Here is a 23,386-nt window from a genome sequence, read left to right on the forward strand (position 1 = left end):
TAATCCTCCATGCCTGTTATCTTTGCAATTTTTTCAGAGTGGCTTAGAATATTTTGATTTTTTGGTGACATTTGCAAACCATTCTTGTAAAGAGTTTTTGCTGTAGAAGCATGTCCATTTTTAGTAAAAAAAAAATATATATATATTTATATATATATATATACACGTATATATATATATATATTGCTTAACTGTCTTCCAAGGTTGTTTATACTTGGTCTTTGGAATATTTGTATTTTTTGCTTTTAAAAATGTCAGCATTAAGTCGGACTTCCACAGCAATCTACATATAACGTCCTATAATTCCTTTCTTGTTATTATTCTCTTCCTCTTCCAATGATCTCTGCTTAATTTTGTAGTGCTCTTTTCCTTTCGACATTTTTCTTTTTCTTAAAATTCAAACAAATAAATATAATAACCCAGACTAACAGAAAACCTTAGCAGTAGTTTCTCTTTGGTAGGCCTAAACATGAGTAAAGTCAGACATGAGTGGCCGTTGGTTTACCCCATGAATCAGAGTCATTGACTTGGAAATTTCATTGCACCTCCTGCAAGAGCATTTTACTCTGCAATGTGATGAAGTACCACCCCACATTGTTCAGGTAGAACATTTTTCTCTAGCACATGGCATTTCTATGTCAGCAGATATTTTAGAAACACAAGACATGGGATAAATTGACACTTTGACTCTATCATTACAAATAAATGTTGCCACAAATTAGAATATTTTGTTCACATGGAAGGGAATAACCTTTAGTAATTTGGTTTTGTATTCCTGGATTGAATGGCTATTAATTTATTATTCATTCATTACCATATAAAACAGCTATGTCTTTTCTCATTTATTCTATTTAGTAAATGAACATTCAGGAAAATTGACGTTTTATTCTTGTACAGTCCTGTGAATTTTAACACATATAAAGATTCTTGTAACCATCACCCCAATCAGGATACAGAACTGCTCCATCACCACAGAGAAACTGCCTTCTGCTGCCCTGATGATTCACGCCTCCACCCACACCAGTCTCTCACTACCACGATGTGTGTTCTGCATCACCATAGAGAAATGCTTTCTGAGACAGTCAGGGAATCATAGATTACAGATCCCTCCTAGACTGGCTTCATTTATTCAGTCTAATGTCTTTGAAATTCATCAAGATTTGGTGCATATCAATAATTTTTTTTTAATTGTTGAGTGGTACCTATGATACGGTTGTACAACTATTTCTTGAACCATTCATATGAAAGTATATTTTGGTTCTTTCCAGTATTAGTGATTATGAATAGAGTTGCTAAAATATTCATGTGTAGGTACTTCTGTGACCTTAAGTTTTCATTCCTTTGGAGTAAATACCCAGGACTGGAATTTCTGAGTCAGATGTTAGGTGTATGTTGAACTCTGTTAGGAACCGCTGTGTTGTTTTCCCCACCAGCAGTGTTTGAGTGTTTCAGCGGTTCTGCATCCTCACCAGACATTCTAAGATACAGCATGAAGTCTCATAGTGCTTTTAATTTTCATTTCCTTAATGGCCAGCGATGTTGAACAATTTTCCACAGGCTATTTGTTATCTATATATCCTTTCCTGAGACACTTCTATTCAACTTTGGTCATTTGTTATTTACATTGTTCATTTTCTTGCTGTGGAGTTTTGAAGGCTCTTGTGTTTTTTCGATGCAAGTTTTTTTTTTTTTTGTCAGAAACATGATTTGTAAATATTTTTCTTGCAGTCAATAGCTTGTCATTTTATTCATGTAAAAGTGTCTTTTACAAAACAAAAATTGTCAGTTCCAGTGAAGTTCAATTTATAATTTCCTTCTTCTATAGATCATGCTTTTGGTGTCATATTGAAGAACAATTTGACAAAGCTCGGTTCATGAAGACTTTTATTCTTTGTCTTCCTTTTAACGTTTTATATTTTTTGTTTTGCATTGAGGTCAGTAACCATTGTTTTGTTACTTTTGTTTCAGTTGTGAAGTTTTAAGTAATATTTCATTTTTCTCCCGAGTGAATGTTTGTTCTAATACCATTTGTTGAAAGGACTACGTTTTTTCCATTGTACTGATTAACTTTGTCTAAAACAGTTGGCTATATTGCCTCTGTATTCTGTCTCATCAATATATCTGTCCCGTTGTCAGTACCACACAATTTTGGTTACTGTAGATTTCCAGTAAATTTTAAAAATCAGTTGATTTAATTTCTCCATTGTTGTTGTTCTTCCTGTAAATTATGTGGGCCATTCTATTTACTTTGCCTTTCTTTGTAATTTTTTGAATGAACTTGTCAATATATACAAAAAATCCTTGCTGGGATTTTAACTGGTATTGCCTTAAAGCTATAGATCAATTTAGGAAGAATTGACATCTTAATAAATTTGTTCCAATATATGAAGACAGTATGTCTTACCATTTATTTAGAACTTTTTAAATTTCTTGCATCAACATCTGTCATTTTCAGCATATAAATCCTGTATGTTTTTGGTAGATTGATATCTAAGGATAGATTTATTTTGGACTTGCTATAAACGATTAATATATATTTTTTAAAAATTTCAGTTCCTAATTGTTCATTGCTGTTATTTGTGTGCTGATCTTGTGTCTTGTGAAACTTCGTAGTTTCAATTATCACTTCTGTTTTCAGAACTTTCATAGTGTTATTCATACCTGTCCTTCAAGTTTGTCAGCCAGGTGACAGTCTGGGACCTGGGGGTAGTGTAGTCCATGGATTATTTCTCAGAGTGTCTCATACATGATTTAGATCCATGTATGCACAGCTTGAGGTAAGCCCAGAAGTTCATGAAAAACATTAAGATGTACCTTCCTAAGCTCCCTCCTCTCTACACTCTCTCTGGCACATCCCTGTTTCCTGTGGCTTCCCTGAAAGGGAATGATCACAAGATTCTTTATCCAGAAAGCTGGGGTTTGATTTTCACTTCTCTGCCATGCAACTACACCCTCTTCTGAGGCCAAGACCTAGGGGACAACGGAGAGAGATAGGAAGTAAGGGACATTCACCCCATCCCCTTGGGATCACAGCTCCAATCAGAGAGGAAACCTTCCTTTTCTCATCATTTTAGGTTCCTGCACTTCCTCCTGTCATTTTTGTTGCTGCCACTACTGGATTATTTGGGGGCTAAGATCCAAGAGAGTAGAGACAGGAAAAGTGATTTCATCACTCTTTTGAATTTTAGGAGACCTCTTTTCTATTCTTTGAGCCAGACTAGAGAACTTCTCCTGGAGCTTTCTTTGTGTATGCCATGACCATCTCTGGGTGTGGGGCTGTGTTAAGTCTAGATCATGAGATATGATAGGGAAAAAAATGCTGAATTAACTTCTGGGTCAATGGTATTTAAAATTCTGATCTTCCCCCGTGTGCCTGGCACTGTTTACTTTGAGTCCTCAAATAGCTGCGCTGTGCAGTCTGTCCACGTTTTATAGCTTCATCCAGTGGGTACAAGAGTATGGTGTGTGCTTCTTCTATCTTACTTGCAACATCTTATCGACCAAAAAGCAGGTGATGGTGACCTGTCAACTTGAATGTAGCTTTGGTTGCCTGGGAATCCTGACAAGGACATTTGCAAGATGCCAAGGTGTTGTCTCACCTTGCTGAAGAGGTATTTATTGCATTTAAAGAGATGGCTATTTCTAAAATTTAAAGAAATAGTTTATGCTTTACATCTAGCATTGAATCAAGTTTCCAAATACAACTCACTATATGTTGATATATATGTATATATTTTAATAGAGTCATGAGGAGAGAACTATTTCTTTAGCTTATTTGTACTGAGGCAGTTATTCATATTTGGATAGTACTGTTTTCAGCAGTAAAGAGGAATTTACAAGCCAAATAGTCTGAAAAACTGATAGTCAATGTATCTATGATGTGCTCTTGGAACTTTGTGCCCCAGATAAGTATAACAGCTGTACTCATTACCATACATGAAAGCAATTTTGGGGGCCATGCTGTGTGGTTTGTGGGACCCTAGTTCCCTGACCGGAGATAGAACCAGTCCTGATAATGATAATGTCAAGTCCTAACCATTGGACTACCACGGAATTCCCACAAAAGCATTTTTATATTTAAACTTAAGATCTTTTACTTTGGGACACATAAATCTTGTGAGATAAGTAGGATGGTTTGCTACCTTCATATTTTATAGCTCATGAATCTTAATAGAGGCTGAATTTCCCACTCATGATCTCATAGTTGTTTAAAGAGCCAACATTGTAACCAAGGACTCTGTCACTCAGATCACTGTGCTTTTCACTAAGATCATACTCAATCATTTACTGGTGTGTGATGACATGGATCAGTTTAAACCAAAAATACTGAGCTGTCCATAACCCCGGATAAGTTTTGAAAGGCAGTCTACACTTCAAACTCTCTGGGTAGACGTTGGTCAATATCTAAGGAATTTTAGCAGAGAAAATAAAATAGTGATAGCAGGTCTTTAAGAAGAAAGCCTGACATGAACACAAGGGAAGAGAAAGATTCTGGAAGATGGGAAGTAGGTCCTTCAAGTGCAATGATAGAAATTTGGTGAAACTCATTAAGATGTTGTCACTGGAAGGGACAAAAAAAAAAAAAAAAAAGAGGTATTCTAGGGAAAGAATCAGTAGGGTGTAGTGACTTATTGGATGGTAGGGACAAAGCACTGGTAGAAATGGAATATTCGTGGTTTTGGCCTTTGGAGAATGATATACTACTGATGTGAGTTGGGATTTGGGAAGAGGACGAGTTAGACTGTAAGCTTATAGAATGTAAACTTCTATCAGGACAAAAGGAATTTGGAGTTTTAGAACAGGAAACCAAGTAAGAATAGGACCTATAGAATTGTGGTAGAGCCTCAAAGATAGGATAATTGCATCCCATAATAAGGGATGAAATTTCGGGAGATAAGCTTGTGATGTGAAAAAAGAAAACAAAAGACTAAACCTTAAAGTGTGTAAGCTATGATATTAAGAATTACTGAAAAGTTTTGAGTACTAGCTTGAAAGTATTATATGTCTTCTGAAATGTGTGCAGTTCAGCCAGAAGAGAGGTGTGTTTAGTCATACATACTTAAGTAGAATTCTCACTTCTCTGAGGCCCAATGTGTTCTCTCGAAAGATAGTCTGAGTCCACTTACTCGCTAACTCCGTTTGTTTACTTACGGCCTTTGCTTGTTTTTCTGTCCAGGTGAGATTTTCATTGCCCAGTTGTACGTCCAGCTGGATTAAAGCAGGCATGTCTCCCAGATGATGATTCCTGTGCTTAGTAGTCCCAAGACTACTTTATATTCACAGAGATTGACAGTGCTGATGATGGTTTTCCCCTGGATGTCTATGGAGTCATTTGTATCTCTGTGGCATTTCCAAAATAAAGGAGTTATTTGCATGTTGCTGTTTAAGATGTCCATAGTATTATTTTTTTCTTTTTGCTCTACTAAGGATGGTACAATAGGTGATAAAGAAGTTTAGAGGAAAAATGTCATTAAATTGTCTTTTGTTAGAAAACTGTTTTACACTCCTTTTCCTGCAGTCTTCTAAAATGTTTATATGCTTCAGCATGTGAGGTTGAATATTTCATTAGGAAGCATTAGGGGAGTTATTTTAAATGTTAATCACTAATGCATTAAGCATGAAAACCTAAGTGATAAGGAAGTATAGATTTGCTTTGCTGAAAATTTCCCCTTCTCTGTCTTCCATCTTGTTGGCATGGTTAAATATTTAAGTGTATATGCTGAGGAAAATAGGAACTTGATGTTGTGATTGAAATAATGTAGCTGCCATGAACTATTCATCTTTTACTTCTCTTATAGCGCTCTGCATTAAGTAGTGGTAATGACCTGGCAAGAGGCTGAAATGACATTTTTTTTCTTCATATGGATTGAGATATTTATTAATGCATCTTGTTCTTATGGCCATATAAATTTCTAGGAAAGTATATGAAGATTGCTTTTGTTTCTTAGTTCAGTGAAATTTGTATCTTTGTGAAAATGCCAAGATGCAGTGTCATAATGGCAGTAAAATATATATGGATACATTGAATACTGGCTTCCGTGGTGGCTCAGACTGTAAAGAACACGCCTGCAATGCAGGAGACCCGGGTTTGATCCCTGGGTCAGGAAGATTCCCCTGGGTAAGGAAATGGCTGCCCACTCCAATATTCTTGTCTAGGAAATCTCATAGACAAAGGAGCCTGATGGACTACAGTCCATGCAAAAAGAGTCGGACATGACTGAGTGACTAACACACAGTATAAGAAAAACTCATCCTTGTATTTGGCTAGAAGTGTTAAGTTACTTTCTAGGTTTGGTATGCATTTTGTTTGCTTCATTTGTTTGGAGGAAACGTTGGAAGCGAAGGTGGAGAGTGAGGAGGACAGGCTAGGATTTTCCTGAGATTTTCTCCAAGGCTGTATCAGCCCATGATAGCCTATAATGGGATCATATGATGGAATTCCAGCTACTTCAGGGCAAGACACTCTAGTGCTGATATAATAGCTCTCAACGGATATATATTTCTTTTTTGTAGTAACGGAAACTGAAATTCAGAGATCTAAGTGATAATGTTGTATGTCACATAGCTAATGAGCAACTGAGCTGGAAAGAGGTCTTTGGTTTCTTGACTCCTAGCTTGGAATATATAGGTTCTTCAATGTATCTCCCATGCAGATAGGATAAATTTCCATTAGATAAAATTCAGTAGAATTTCATGATGAATAATGGTTAAGTAGTTATTAGAGGGGCTTCCCAGGTGGCTCAGACAGTAAAGAATCCTCCTGTAGTGCATGAGACCCGGGTTCAGTCCCTGGGTCAGGAAGATCCCCAGGAGGAGGGCATGGCAACCCACTCCAGTATTTTTGCCTGAAAAATCCCATGGACAGAGGAGCCTGGCAGGCTATGGTCCATAGGGGAGCAAGGAGTTGGACACAACTGAAGCGACTTAGCATGCACACATGCCCACAATTATTAGTAGCCTCCTAAACCTAATGAGTGATAAATTGAAAGCATCATTAATCACTTAAGAATGAATATTTTCTATTTTTTTTTAAACTGCTTTTGAAACAGCCTTTGGAAACATGAGATAGGTATTTTGATTGTGATTTGCCTGATTGAAGAGAAGTGTTGAATATCCATGCTCTGTGGGTAGTAAATTGTTACAGAATAAATAAAAAACTGCCTCTACTTTTCACATTGCAGTTCACTGATAGGATGACCCTTGCTTTTGGGTATCTTGGGTTTAGTTCTTCAGTTTATAACCTAGATTCACCACTCTGCCTCCCATAAATTTCGGATGAAGAAGCATGCTCTAGGGTACTCAGAGATCCTTATCCAAAATGAAAAAAAAGTTTTAGAATCCCTCAAGAATTCCTTAATCTAAAATGATAGAGAAACACAGTAAGCAAATGCTATGGGAAAGAATGGCTAGCTTCCCCAAGACTAGCTCAACATAGGGTTGCCATGAACATTCAATTTGTAAAAAGCTAACACGATAACTGTGATGCTCCAAAAAAAGCAAAGAGCAATAAAACAAAGCACAGTAAAACAAGACATGCCTGTATTTTAAAAGTAAACAGATACTTTTTTAAAGGGACTACATCAGCGATCAATGGACATGGGTTTGGGTGGACTCTGGGAGTTGGTGATGGACAGGGAGGCCTGGCGTGCTGCAGTTCATGGGGTCGCAAAGAGTCGGACACGACTGACTGACTGAACTGAGCTGAACTGAAATATAGCTACAGTTTGGAAGCTTATTCCCATAATCCCTTGGTGTGTTGCTTCTTCATCTAACTTTAGCACTTTGAAAGGTTCAGTTGCATTGTAATTGGTATGAACTTGTATTCTTTTGCACTACTAGGAATGTAAACTTTATAATGTCATCTGTCATTACAAAGTCTTTGTATCTTTACTAATGAGCACTTAAGACACTCTTGAGATGCATGTGGCAAGCAATCCTATAATCTTTTAATACAGTCTTTGATGCCCATTTTAGTAAAATTCTGAATTGAATTCAGTTCTTTTCAGAAATTTTACTAAAATAGGCATTGAAGACTATATTAAAAGATTATAGTATTTCTTGCTACAGGGATGGAGAAGGAAATGGCAACCCATTCCAGTATTCTTGCCTGGGAAATCCCATGGACAGAGGAGCCTGGAAGGCTACAGTCCATGGGGTCACAAAAGAGTCGGACAGGACTTAGTGACTAAACAACAACAAAGACATTAATGACAATAGCAATTTTGTTGGTACTTCTACTACATCTACTGGGATGAAGAGGAGAGGGAGAAGGAAGAAGCACTTATCTTGTGTAAGTCGTCATGCTGAGAACTTTACATAAATCATGTAGTAGTCCTTATAATAAAATTATCATCTCCATTTTACAAAGTTTCACATGGTTAAGTTCCTTGTCCAAGGTCATGAAGCTGGCAGATAACTCAAACTCCTGAATTCAGACTTTCATCTATTATTGCAAATATTGGTTTGTTACTCAGTGCTGGGAATGAGGCTGTAAGAAGTCTGACCTCTTTTTCAAATCACTATGACATTATTTAGTTTAGTTCAGTGAAAAAATTCAGAAAGTTATACACGACCTTTGTATACCTAGAAATTAAGCAGTTTGCTTAAGCAAAAATTTTAAACAATGCCTATGGGAAAAAAAGTTGTCTTTAATTGTTATTGATTATCAAATTGTGGGGAGGAGTCTGCAGATTTCCAGAAAAAAACTATGAGTAGTACCAGGGCTTCTATTAAATTTTTATTTAACTATCAGATACTGAATAATTGGACAGAGAGATGTCACATTCATGATTTATAAGTTATTATATAATTTTCAAGTGGGAAAATGATATAATTAATTGTTAAAATTATCTCAGAATTGGAGTTTAAATAGTTTTTTTTAACAATATTGTAGATAATACTGTCATCTGCATACACATCTTCTCTATAACAAATACTTAAGTTTTCTATATTAATTAAAATAATTGAGTTAATATTATGATTTACACTGATTTAAAAATCACCAAGAAGCATTTTATTTTACATTTAATAAGACCCTTAATACACTATTTAAGTAAATCACTTTTATTTTTCTATGTACATAATCTTTATTTTATTACATTATTGCATTCCCTATGTATAGGTCTCTAGAATTTTTGTAATATGGTTTTCTTAGAAGCATAATTCAAAAGGTATGTTTAAATTTGTACTCTATATATTTTGAGAAAAACTTCTTATGATCTGGTAAAAATTGGATTTCCTTTTCACCTAACTTATTCATTATTTTAATGAGCATTTTAGTAAACTATTTATACTAATCTTCCTATTCCTCTTCTGACACCTCTAATAATAAAATTGTGACATTTTGAAGGAATTGGTTGAAATATACCATTTATATTCAGATTAAAATTTAAAATAACTAAATAAAGAAAATGAAGGATTATGTAGCTAACTTTAGTCAGTTAGGCTTAGAGAGAAGCCACAGCCGCACCCCACCAATGGATGACTTAACTCCTCTCTTCCAAATAAGTTTAAAGGGAAGAGCATCATTATGTCTTACAATGTTCCCAGGACATGATGCCATCATTTATTCTGTATATTTTATTGCCCAGAAAATAAATTTGAGACTCTTAAAGGATTGTTGTTATTAACTTTTTGTTTTCATTATTGATGTTAACCATAAACTTTGTGTAACAGTGATTATGATGAAAATCCTAATATAAATTTTCATGAAGTAGAGAAGACTGCTTTAAGTCAACAGACTTAAAGAGGAAACAAACCTTGGTTTCTGGTTTTGCCACTTTGTTTCCATGAATGAGTCTATCTTCTTGAGTCTCAGCTTCTTTATCCGAAAAAGTAATGGTTATCTTAAATGACTTCAGTGGTTAATTTCTGCTCTGTATGTGCTATAACTTTCTCATATTTGCTGGGAGAGAATCATCTTTAACTGGTCTCTGAGTTATAGCCAATGGCTGGGTCATAGAGGAGTGTAAGGTTATTTTTACTCTTTTCTGTTTTATTCAGATGTAGTGTCTGTAATAGATGTGGACAGTATCCCATGAGCTTGGTACAGAGGAGACATGACTGATGCTGCTGTAGGGACATGGGGCTATCAAATGGGACATGGATCCATAGTCTTGGCTACTCCTGAAAGCCTTGAGGTGACTTTACCTTCATGAGGTAGCTTTTGACAGCCCATGCACTTACCATGCTTAATTGTCTTTGGAAATTAAAAACAACACCAACATGATGTACAGGTTTTGATGTCTAAAAAAGCAGATTTGTTCATTACAACCGATGCAGGTAAAAAGCAGTGGGGTGGTTTTCAGAAACGAACATGTTTGGATATACTTTCTGGAAAGAGAAGAGTCTTACCTTTCATTCATTTCATTTATTTTTGGTTGCAGAACCTCAGATGGTGGCAAAGTTGTTGGCACCATAGAAGTCAGTGTCGTGAAGATGGGGGAGATTGAGGATGGGGAAGCCGACAACATCACGACAGATGTGCAGGGACAAAAGGTAGGGTCCCAGTCAGCTCACTGCGCAAATTAAATTAGAAACGATCAGCTCTGCCAGCTGCCTGGATCACCATCACCTCTGTGGGGTATGAAATCTCATTACTCAAAAGCTAAATGAGAAATCAGCTTTGGAATGGGAGTACCTTAAGTGTGTCTCATCCTCACAACCCAGACGGCCTGTGTGCGTGAAACTATGCAAAGCCACGCACCATTCAAAACACCTTTCTCTCGGCAGCTGGCTCTCTGTGTTGGCACAGCCTCTTCTCTGTTAGAACAAAAGTATTGATCACTGTTATATTCTGCAGTAATTAGCCCTATGTGAGATGCACAGAACATTCTGGGAGGCCTATTGCCAAAAGTAACCACTTCTCTGCTCTTGAAATTCTCTTTGGAAAACGATTTAGTTTGAGTTTGGGTTGTGTTTTCATGCGAAGGAGGACAGATTGAACAATTCTGTGCCTTAGGAAATTATGGAGAAAGAAGCAGGAAGTGGTAAATGGGCTGGGGGGATGGGCAGGAAGACTCTAGAGGGGGAAGGGCAGTGCCAGCTTCCTTGAAGTCCAGAATAAAAGCCCCAATATTGTCCACTATCCAGGATTTTTATTTCCTTTCTACTTTCTTTTCTTTAAATAGAGAGACAAAATTGTTAGTCTAAAGTCCTGATTTAGGAAGGGAGTTGCCTATCTCACTGAAGGGCAGAGGATCGAGTTATAAATTAATAGCTTTTTTCCCCCCTCAGGGACATGAATTTGTTTATATATTAGAATGTCTGCCTTTTCACAAATGAGCATTTTTTAATAACATGATCCATTGTGACCTGTTTTCTGGCTTAGTGTCCATTATCTGGGAGCATATTTTAATTTTTGGTACAGAGGAAACATCTACACATCTCTCTAGTATGAGAAAGACAGTACTTATGTAGCACTTAACAAATCGTTAACACTACAAAAAAAAAATCTAAACTGATTTAAAAAAAAAAGTTGCTCTTAGTCTGCATAGGCTAGGGTCTTACCACTTCCCCAAGCCTTGTTCTTCTCTGCTCCCTACTCTCCCTCAGAATGTATTCCAGGTCATGAACATATTTCAGTGAGGTCCAATGTTTGAATCAGGTTGCTGGCAAATGGCAGGGCCATGTTGAAGTTATGCAGCAGACCGTCTTAAGATTCCTGTCTTATGGCTAAGGTTCTGTCATTCAACCCTTGTTAACTCTGGACTTCTATGTAAGACTCCTATTAGTCACCACCACGTGAATGCTTGTGTATATCAAGATTAGAGAGGGAGGATTTGTAGGTTAAGAAGGTGGGGAGGGTGTCGGGGGAACAGGATGAACTAAAGGCAGAAATAGGCAGATAACTGTGCCTGAACCCATGGAGACGAGGAGCTAAAACACTTCCCATTTCAAAGTAAGCCTGCTTTCCATTTTCCTAACCTATTACCGGCCACCTCTATTTTTTCCCAAAGCTGGCTCACCCCTTGACTCCTTTACAATGTTGCTATTATGGGATAGCACAAATTGAGTCATGTTCTTTTCATAAATGGAGAACCTGATACTCAGGAGTATGCCCCACTAAAGTTGTACATAATGTTTCTGATTTAGTAATGTGAACTTAAAAAAATGCATTAACTGAGCGGTTCCAGAAATAGGTGGCAGTGTCAGCATGTGCGTGTAGTTGTGTAAGTGGGCTAAAATGCTAACCACATCAAGCATTGTTGGTTTTAGCCGTATCCTATCTGCATTCTTGACCTTTTGCAAAGTTTTTTATAAAGTTACTATAAACCCTGTTGGCAATTCCTAGGAACTTTAAGGTCCACTCTGCACGATATTTAGAAGAGTTATGTGGAAAGAACTTTATCTCAGTGTTTTTCAAAGTGTGGTCAGAATCATCACAGTGTTTGTTAGAAATTCAAATATGAGGACCCTTTTGCAGACTTGCTAAATCAAAATCTCTATGAAATATATTAACATGGTCTGTTACTAATAGTGATTTAAATCTTGAAGTTAGTCAATGGCTGAAATATATGAAAAGACAAAGTAACTGAGATTGAGGTTATCCTAAAACCACATCCCTCTCACTGGTTTGCACAAATGCAGGAGAGGAAATGGAACAACTCTTTGCACCATAGTCGTGTACTAAGTGGCACGTGTTATCCCTTATATATACTGAGCAGATAAAAAATTAGTACCTATATGAACCTGCTTGGGCAGCCATAATGAAATACCATAGACTAAATGACTTAAACAACAGAAATGTATATCTCACAGTTCTGAAATGCTACCGAGTCCCGGATCACAGTGCCAGATGATTCAGTTCCAGGTGAATCCTCTCTTCCTGCCTTGCAGATTTCTTGCTGTGTCCTCACAAGGCTTTGCCATGGCACACATGCATAGAGGGAAAGAGGGAACTCTGGTGTCTCCTCCTCCTCTTCTTGTTAAGGACACGAGCTGTAGCATTAAGGTCCTACTCTTGTGACCTCATTTAACTAATTCCACAAAGTTCTTATCTTCAAATACAGTGACATGAAACATTGGGACTTCAACATATGGATTCCGAGGAATGTGATTCAGTTCATAATGGTACCTCTGATGTAAAATACTACATTTTAATCTTAAATTGTACCCAACAACCAGAACATGGGCTACAATTATAAATGAAAATCCAAGCTCTTTCCTCTCACATATGTTTACTTGTTTCCTAAAACCATATTACTATTTTTTTTTTTAAATCAAAGGAAGACTGTGCATAGGGTCCTTCACCATATTATACTGGTTCAAACTTCTATTTGATACATAAAAACACAGAAATAGAACACAAAATGTTAAAATGACAGAACAGTAGAAAGAAAAATTCACAAAAGAAGTACTAACATTGTCCTTTTACAAAGCTAACGTGTAAGGTGAAAAACATTAAGTTTATAATTTTTTTTTAATTTTGGGTTATGTTTCAATCCTTTGTTCCTCTTGTACTTATAATCAATATGGCAGTAAATACTGTTCATTTTGACTTCTAAATAAATTCAGAATCTGACAACTTGTGACCCCTTAAGGCACTGTGACCTACATTGTCTGTCACCTAGATTTTTGCGGTACAGTAAGTCCTCTACATATGAACAGGTTCCATTCTGAGAGCACGTCCATATATTCAGTTTTTCATACATCCAACGAAGTTAGCCTAGGTACCCAACTAACATGATCAGCTATGTAGTAATGCGCTGTAATCAGCTTATAATACCTTCTACATAAATAATACATAAAAAACAAACATGAACATAAAATAAGGAAAACATTTTTAATCTTACAATACAGTACCTTGGAAAATGCAGTAGTGCCATACAATGGCTGGCATAGGAGGGCTGGCATCGAGTGAACAGGCAAGAAGAGTTACTGACTGGAGGAGCAAGAGGAGGTGAGAGATGGTAGAGCTGTAGGGTCATCAGCAATAGGAGACGGAGGGCAAGCTGCAGTTTCACTCATGCTTATGTTGATGGAATGCATGTTTGCGTCTTTTAAAGTTCACAACTGGAAGGTTCATAGTTAGGGGACTTACTGTAGTCTCTTGCATGTCTCCCTGACTCCCTCCAGCCTCCTTCCCTGCCATCCTCACCACCGGCATAGTCTGTTCTCAGCAGAGCACTTCCTAAAATGTAATACAGAATGTTGCATTCCTCAGATGGCCTCCCATCTCCCAGAAGACCGAGTGAGCTACAAGGGAAGCCCCAATAAATCCAAATCCTCAAAGTCCTACAAGTGTTGGTCCCCTTCACATCCTTCACCTCCTTTTCCGCTCTTCAGTTTTGTCCATTTTGATCCAGCCACATTATCTTCTTTGCTGCTCCTTAAACGTTCCAGATATATTTCCAACTTGGGGCTATGAACCTTGTTATTCAGTCTGTCCACGTAGCATTTTCCCCAGTATCTGTGCTCCACTCCTTCACTTCCTCTGGTCTTTATATAAAATCACTTTCTCACCGAAGCCTTCTCTGCCACCATATCTAAAACGGCAATGCCTGCCAGAAACACCCTCTCTTCTCTGAGTTATTGTGTCTTTAGTACTTATTGCTGTCCAACCTTATATGTGTTTTTTATTTATCTCATGTATTGTTTATTTCCTTCACTAGAATTAAACTTCCTGAGAGAAAGATGTTTGTCTGTTTTGTTCTCTTTTCTACCCTCAGTGCCCAGAACTGAGCCTGACAGAAGGAAACTGAATCAATGAATAAATGAAGTCAATATTACTTTGAAGAAATTAAATCCCAAATTGCCTCCTAGATGGGACAGTATTTGACTATATAGCCCTGTACAAGGGCTTCCCCAGTGGCTCAACCGTAAAGAATCTGCCTGTAGTGCAGGAGCCACAGGAGATGCAGGCTCGTCCCTGGGTTGGGAAGATCCCCTGGAGGAGAGCATGGCAACCCACTCCAGTATTCTTGCCTGGAGAATCCCATGGACAGGGGAGCCTGGTCGGTTACAGTCCGTGGGGTCGCAGAGTCAGACACGACTAAGTGACTGAGCCCACACACACGTTCATCAGTGAACCAAGTAGGCACAGATGCCACCTTCTTGTGAAGTGAAAAATAAGCGATGTGTTGTTGATCAGATGGTGCTATTTGTTATAGGGAAAAAAGGACTAGAGAGTCCTAGGCTGTGGCCATTTTAAACTGGATGGTCAAGGATAGATTCACTAGTAATATGATATTTGATCTGAAACGTGCAGGACATAAGGAATAAGAACTGTGGATTTCCGAAAGGAGAAAGAATTATAGGTAGAGTGAGCAGCAAAAGCAGAGGTCCTAAGATGGCAGGATGCTCCTTGTGTTGAAGGAACAGCAAGAAGGTCAGTGTGACTAGAATTGAGGGGTCAAGCAGGAGAGTGATAGGAGTTGAGGACAGAGATTCATGAAGCAGAGAAGACGGACTGTATACGTCCTTGAAGCCCATTAGACTCTGGGCTACGTGTAAAGACAGTTGAGGAGACGAGTGTATAGGAGTGAAGTCTGAGGCATATTTTAAGAGGACCTTCTGGCTGCTGTATTGAGTAGAGCCTACCATGAGGCAAGGACAGCAGAATGAAACCCAATTATTATGAAGATTCAGGGTAGAAATGCAGATGAGCTGAATCAGGGTGATGCTGATGGAGAAAGTGAATTGTGGCCACACTCCAGGAGAAAAGGATAGCTAAAAAATAGAATTACCATTATCTCAAAAACACTGAGAGAAGCAGGTGGAGGAAGATGGGAGACTTTGAGATGCTATATTTGACATTCCTCTTAGATATTTAAATATATATGTATCTAAGCAGCTGGAGGTTCAAGTCTGGAATTCAGGTGGGCTGTCCAAACTGGAGTTATGTATTTGTGGGCCACCAGATGATATTTGGATGGTGTTTAAGCCATGAGACTGAATGAGATCACAAAAGCATAGCTCTTCTGTTTTACACTCTTGAAATTTATATTTATGTGGATTTTATCTACTGACATTTACTGTATTCGTAATTATACTGTATAAAATTCACTTATTTGAATTATATCTGTAGACATTTATCGTATTAGAAAGTCAAACAGGAAATGTTTAAAACAGAAGAGTATATAAGTACACATACCATTAGCTATCACGTGATTGGGTGATACAGTTTAGAAAATTCTACTATATGCTTATAAGAGAAAGAGAAGGAAACAGACAAATAATATTTTAGTATTAATTTGAAAATAAAGTTGTCTTTACCCTGTGCTAGATGCTACAAAGGATACAAAGACAAAAGTTATCAGGGGACTTCTCTGGTGGTCCAGTGGCTAACACTCTGAATTTCCAATGCAGAGGCCATGAGTTCGATCCCTGATCAGGGAACTAAGATCCCACATACTGTATGGCCCAGCCAAAAAGTAAAATAAATTAAATGAATATATCTTTTAAAAAAGGCATCAGGAATTTCCGGGAGACTCCAGAATAACTCTGAGAACCGTGATTGATGAAATAAACTAACAGATGTGAAAGTACTTAGCCATGAAGTGCTGGTCTTGATGGATTCATACAGAGCTTTATGATTATTGTTCATACAATATTGCTAATTTTCTAGATCAATGCGTATCAACGCATATCAAATTGATATGTTAGCTGAGAGTCAAAATCATTTAGCTCCAAGAATTTCACGTATCTTTTGTTTCCTCTGCTTGGCCACACTTACCATCAAAAGATACTTTTAAAATTATTAATCACAATCAATAGGGTTATGGTGCTACATCTGGTAAAAAAGCATGTGATGTTTTGCTATTCCTGCTCAGAATCACAAATGTAGAGTCATTACATTGCGAGTGCACACCATGCAAATGTGTAATGTTGCAAATATCTATCATCATAATAGCAATGAACAGTATAAATAGCTGAACCTTCTTAAGCACAATTTCCACCTCATTTCCATCTTTGCATTCTCTATAGCAACTAGCACAGTGTAACAGTGACTCTAAGGTCAATGTAAAAAAAAAAAAAATTTAAATATAGCTTAAGGAAATAAATAAGGTTCTTGGCCTGTAGAACTTTCCATCTAAATAGTGACACAAAGTGTACACTGCAGGAAACAATTGAAGAAAGCAATAACCAGAGTCCAAATATGAAAATGTTAGTTTGTTAAGTGCTTATTACTTTCTGTTTATGTTCAATGAGGGGATTCTGAGTAGTAGAACTTTAAAATACAGTAACATTGCAAAATAAGAATATTAGTTTAAAATGTCCTCAATATCGGTTTTCCAGTGTGGGTGGAAGATATAAATATATAAAAGTCATATGTCTGTATTCATTTGGTTAAATGAAGCAGGCCTTTATTTGGAAAGAGAAAGTTATCTTTGATTTCAAAGAGGCAGGACTGCCTCCATAAAAAAGAAGCAGTTTCTCAGGATAATAGCCTGGTTTCTGGGAATTATGGACTTCTTCACTAAAAAGGTTTAATCTAAACCATCCCTATACGTTATATTGTAGATGATGATATTCTTTTGGAAAGGAAGATGATTTAGAGCTGTGTATCTAGTTATTATGTGGCAGGACACAGGGACAAAGCATGAACACATTTGAGGACCAGTCTGAGAATATTGAATTTGATTGGACAGTAAATAACCATTATACATTCCAGAACCAAACACTGATATGACGAATATAATGTTTACCAAAAATTACTTTAACAGCCCTATGTAGGCTGAAAGAAGTAGAGAAAATATTGTAAATAGGAGAAATAAAGAATTTTAAATGTGTTGAAGGATCCTTGCAAATTGCTGTGGTGATTTGGAAAGTGCATATACAAAATACCTGTGGGTTAAAAAAAGTAATCACCTCTGACTTCTGGTTGGTTGTAAAATGATCTAAATCACACTAAATTTTAAGAATTCTTTGCAGTTATTCATTCTTTTAGTGGGATCTCAATATAAGCACTAAAAAATTTAGGAAAGCACATTTTTCTCCATCTGGACATTTCCTGAGTAATGTGATGAATGTTTTGATAGAGGAATGAGTAGTAGACTTTAAGAATACGGAAAGTAACATTTAAATCAATGTCTTAAATTATTTTTGTCCCTTCTCAAAATACTTGAGAGACATACGCTTTGCTATCATGAACCTCTGTGGCTGTGAATCTCAAAGCAGGGCCAGTCCCTGGAGGAGGAAGGGAGGTGGGTTTCTGTGTCTCTCTCTGTCTCTCCTCTCTCCTGTCCAGAGCAGTGTCTGTTCTGTAAAGGATCATGAGCTGAATCTATTTATCATGGGTTAATAGATCATCTATTATCTCTAGATTGGCTTGTGTATAAATTACTTATTCATAAATCGGACATCAGCTTATTTATAAAGTACCCTCATCCTTTATGAGCAAGTGTTTGTATCTTTTGCCAGAGACAGAAAGTCTCCTTTTGCATTGTAAAATTAGATGCTACAATATATTTTCTCCTTTATTTACAGTTACCTTTACTTAAAAGCTAGAAAATAATTTGCTTTTTATTGATCGAAAATCAACCCACCCAGGTGACAGAAATACAAAGCCATTCACCTTCTCATAGGTGATTTGCTGTAATGGGAACCTATTTCTAGCATGTTAGGGAGAGTTCTTTTCTACAAAGAAAGTACAAATTTTCTCTCCTAAGAAGTCTTTAACTCTAACTGAAATGTAGTCTATAATTGCATAATAATGTCATATTATATGTTAGTAAATAATCACAAGTTAAACTAGGTTCATCGTAAAGATACAGCTCAAACTAGTTTTTCAAAAATGTCTTGTTCAAAACTTTTTGAAACTGTGCGTATGGCCTCATGTTTTGCAAATAAGAGAATCTCATTCCTTATTTGATCATGTTCAAATATGTTTTCTTTCTTCTTTTTGCTTCCTAGTGTGCATTGGTTTGTGAATGTTCAGCCCCAGAAAGTGTGAGCAGAAAAGATAACCTACCTTTTTTGAATGCCGGTATGTACCTCAGTTTTGGAAACTTAAGTTCATTTCATGTGAACATACATTTTAATTTTCTAAGAAGTTGATACTGAACCTGGATACCCTTCTCACAGAACCATTGTAAACATTTATTAAATATTGCTAATCATGGGAGTTAGCAGTGTAGGGGTAAACTTGACAATTCCATAAAAAAATATATGTTGGCTAAATGGGAAAACAAATTCTTTTTATCTATTGGATTTTATTTTTATCTGAAATGAGACGTCATTTCAGATGATGGAGGAAGATGGAGGAAGTATTAGAAATGTGAAGCTCGTAATTAGTTTGACTTTCTAATTCTAGAATTTAAAATAAAGTTGTTAAAACAGTATGTATATGGATTCAGTAGGAAAAATTCATACACACATTTGTACATTCCAGTGTGTGTGTGAATATATATATATGCATATACATGTAGTGTTAATAATGCTAATATACTTGAACTTCAAGAAGGCACTGAACAGTGTGGTAAATGATGACTTTGACATCTGATACAGTTACAAAATATGTGATAATATACATATATGTAAATCATGGAACTAACTTCTGAATGATAACATACATTGTGTTACCAGTAGTGATAATATTAGCAAATAATGATTAGTATAATGGCAGGCAAGATGCCAAATGCCTCGTATGCCTTGCCTTACCTTGTTTTCTAGTATGTGCTATGAAGAAGGCACTCTTATTATCTCCATTTTATAGATGAGGAAATTGCTCAAGATTACTACTTAGCCACAGCAGGTCCAACATTTAATCTGGTTTTAATCCCAAGGCCTTTGCTCTTAATTACTAGATCATGCTTTTACTAAAAAAGCCATTAATTAACAAGCTGGTGTAACCGTAAAATAAACCTTAACATTTTCCTAGCCTTGCAATGTTGTGCATTTCAACAGTGACATGGATAGCATGATAATCAGATTGAGTGGTACCAAACTTCAAAGTTACTAAGACAGAACCCCTAAACAATGAGAAATTTTCCCCTGCAGAAGCCCAGTAATAATAAGAGATGGAGAAAGACATGCAACATTTTAAATCAAAGAACTCAAAATAAAATATAGCAACCAAAAGCCCATGAATTGTACTTAATAGAATGGAGGATTAAACCAAAGAAGAACAGCTACTTCTCAATCTAGGACCAAATGGCATGTTTTAAAAAAATGTTTATTAAGGATATAATATCAGGAGGAATGTGCATTGAACAGGGAAGGGGCTAGCTGCACAGCTATACCAGCCAGATACCATAAAAATTCTTGATAAGGTATCTATGTGGCTAAAATAGCTAATGTATCCTCAAAGGGTCTTCCTCATATATGTTTTTTCTTTTAAAAGCTGACCAAAGCTCTAAACCTTGATTTCAGTATACCTAGATAATCTATTTAATTCTCCAAATGTCAATTTTGAGAAGTAAAATTGAATGTGAGAGATATTGCACTCATGTTAAATACAGTTTAAATGAATCAAATTATCATCAAAATCATCTACACTGTAATTATAAGACACTTTTAAAGTGATTCACTCATGTGAACCTTGTAATTTTTTTATGCACACAAAGGGAAATGCCATTTTAAAATACTGATTGGTTTAATATAAATTTCAAAGAGAAAGAGAAAAGTGGCTCTGGGAGTAGAAAGAAATATATCACCTAAGGAAGATGAGACAAAGGGAACATGAGAAAAATAAATCAGCACCTTCTGATCCTTGTGCCATAAAATCTGCAAGGCCTGAGTTTTGGAAGCCTATTAACTCTTCCAAGTGTCTAGGGTATGATTCCTAACCTTTGATTTGTAATATGACAGAGACAAGCGACATGGAAGTCTTGGGAGCAGCTACATTCTACAATTTAAATACACTCACTAACGGAGTGAAAGAGGATTGATTACCGCTTTCCCTTTTCCTGGAGCTGACGGTTTTGGTGGTGATTCTACACTTTGTTCCGATGATTTTTTTCTGTGTCCTTGGTCCAGGCAATCTGAAATGCCTAGAACATTAGCCAAAAATATTTTCTTTCTGTGAAATTATTTTTTTTTAATGCAGTCTTATTTATTTGGCTGCACTGGGTCTTCGTTGGCAGCATGTGGAATCCCCGTTGCATCCTGTGGGAATCTTCTTTCCCTGACCAGGGATCGAACCTGGGTCACCTGCATTGCAGGGCAGATTCTTAACCACTGGATCACCAGGGAAATCCCACAGATATTTTTTATGAGCCTTCTTATATTGGGGAAAGTGAAGTCGCTCAGTCGTGTCCAGCTCTTTCCGACCTCGTGGACTGTAGCCTGCCAGGCTCCTCTGTTGATGGGGTTTTCCAGACAAGACTACTGGAGTGGGTTGCCATTTCCTTCTCCAGGGTATATTAGGGGAAGATAAGACAAAATGACTGTCAAATGTTCTAAAAGCTTGATTTTTAAAAAATTATTTTAAAATACAACCAAGTGCTATATATAAAACGCTTCTGTTCATAATCCTAAAGTGTATCACACATGTGTAGAATATGTAAGTAGAATATGCACCCTTGACTTTGGTCTGTGTGTACCTTGGTCTTTTGTTCTATTTATTTATCCATCTAAACTCAGCAACTTTGGAATTAATCTATTATACTCCCATGAGGTACTTTTTTACAATCTGTAGGCAGAGGGAGCTATTGATATTCTTCCCAAGCTTTTATATTCATGTATTATATGGAACTTGCCAGTCTCAAGTGAGTTATGAAGTTCTTACTGATTGAGCGCAAGAGGATGTCATAGCTCATAGCTGCTCTTCACTATTCTATTTATATCTCTAGAGGTTTAATGAATAACTCGGAAAATTCACTTATCTATTGTGAGACTCCAGAGAAAAAGCTCTTCCCTCTTGGGTCTCACCGTTTTCATGCCGCATTTGCCTCTCAAGTTGAATGTATATGTTGGGAGCCTGGAGAGGTGAGGGCAGGAGGAGAAAAAAAGATGAGGAGGAGGAGAGGGGGCAGAATTTACAACTCCATAAAAAAGATATATAAGTCCTTTAGCTATACAGGAGAAAATAAATTCCTTTCGGCTGTTGGACTTTATATTCTCTGAAAGAGGAAATGAATTAGGAGATGTAGTATTAAGAATTGTGAGCTTCTCATTTTGTTTGATTTTATTATAGTTTTATCAAAGTTGTTGAAAAGTTACCTGTTTAATTATTGGTGCATTCATTTAAGCAAAATGGCAGTGAGAACACTTAAAACTATGTGTTGTTGGGGTGTTGCATCAGGGATGAGGGCAGGGAAAGTTAATTTTGAACACAGGGAAGTGTGAACAACCAAGTCTCTTACCTGGTCACAGAGTTGGGTGTCCATTGGCTGTGGCGCCTTTGTCTACAGCAAAACAAGAACACGGGCTCTGGTGGTATTAATACCAGTGCCCTGAACAGGCTCTGTGAAGAACTGGTGTCACAGCCTAGATTTGCTAACAGCAGTGTGACCCTGACGGCCTGCTCAGCCTCTTTGGACATTGATACTTTTGGGATGACCAAACTGACCTCGACAGTCTTCGATTTCCTTTTTTGGCCCTCCATGTCTGAAATCTAAAGAGCATAGTTTAGCTTTTGCTATGTCTTCCTTCATTTTAGAAATATTTCATGAAAGTTTTCATTTTCATCAGTTTCACATGGAGTCCTATATCCGATTCTTTGTCCCTTACAGTTTTCTTTTTCAGGAGTTATTTATATTTAATAAGCCTGGCCACAAGTATGGAGAAGGCAATGGCAACCCATTCCAGTACTCTTGCCTGGAAAATCCCACGGACGGAGGAGCCTGGTAGGCTGCAGTCCATGGGGTCGCTAAGAGTCGGACACGACTGAGCGACTTCACTTTCTCTTTTCATTTTCATGCATTGGAGAAGGAAATGGCAACCCACTCCAGTGTTCTTGCCTGGAGAATCCCAGGGACGGGGGAGCCTGGTGGGCTGCCATCTATGGGGTCGCACAGAGTTGGACATGACTGAAGCGACTTAGCAGCAGCAGCAGGCTACAAGCAAACTCTTTAAAAAATTTGTCAAGATCAACAATTCTCTCTAGATTTCCTGAACCTACCTATTTTCTTTGGTAAAGTATAATGCTACAGAATACTTCAGCCCATGGACTTTGATATTATCATGATCAATCTGAGAAGCTAATGGACTCTGTCATCGTTTCCTATTATCTTCACATTTTGAGTGAGTTTCCCTCTGCCAGCAAGCATTCGATCTGATACAGCATCTTTCCTGGTTGAATTCTACACTTCTTGAGTCATGAAATTATCTATGATATTTTTGAAGACCAGTTTCATGCTGTATATTAACATGCGTGCTGTCCATCCTCTTCACAGAGGGTGTATCTGACAGCGATGAATTCCATGACTGTAAAAAGTCTAAATCTCAAAGTGAGGACTACCCTGTTTTCAGTCCTAAATACAGGTACTTTCCCCGCTATTTG

At 37.1% G+C, this 23,386-nt stretch overlaps 1 protein-coding gene across 9 annotated transcripts in view; it reads left to right on the plus strand.

Annotated features, from left to right (window-relative positions):
- INPP4B (inositol polyphosphate-4-phosphatase type II B) overlaps positions 1-23,386 on the plus strand; it is an 855,034-nt gene that overhangs the window by 594,116 nt on the left and 237,532 nt on the right. For all 9 annotated transcript variants that reach the window (XM_055550389.1, XM_055550387.1, XM_055550386.1 and 6 more), the window contains 2 exons: positions 10,386-10,497; positions 18,856-18,928. In XM_055550389.1, the coding sequence (XP_055406364.1) occupies positions 10,386-10,497; positions 18,856-18,928 (185 nt within the window). The remainder of the gene's footprint in view (positions 1-10,385; positions 10,498-18,855; positions 18,929-23,386) is intronic.

This window comes from Bubalus kerabau, chromosome 16 (assembly GCF_029407905.1).
Source record: "Bubalus kerabau isolate K-KA32 ecotype Philippines breed swamp buffalo chromosome 16, PCC_UOA_SB_1v2, whole genome shotgun sequence".
Lineage (NCBI taxonomy): Eukaryota > Metazoa > Chordata > Mammalia > Artiodactyla > Bovidae > Bubalus > Bubalus kerabau.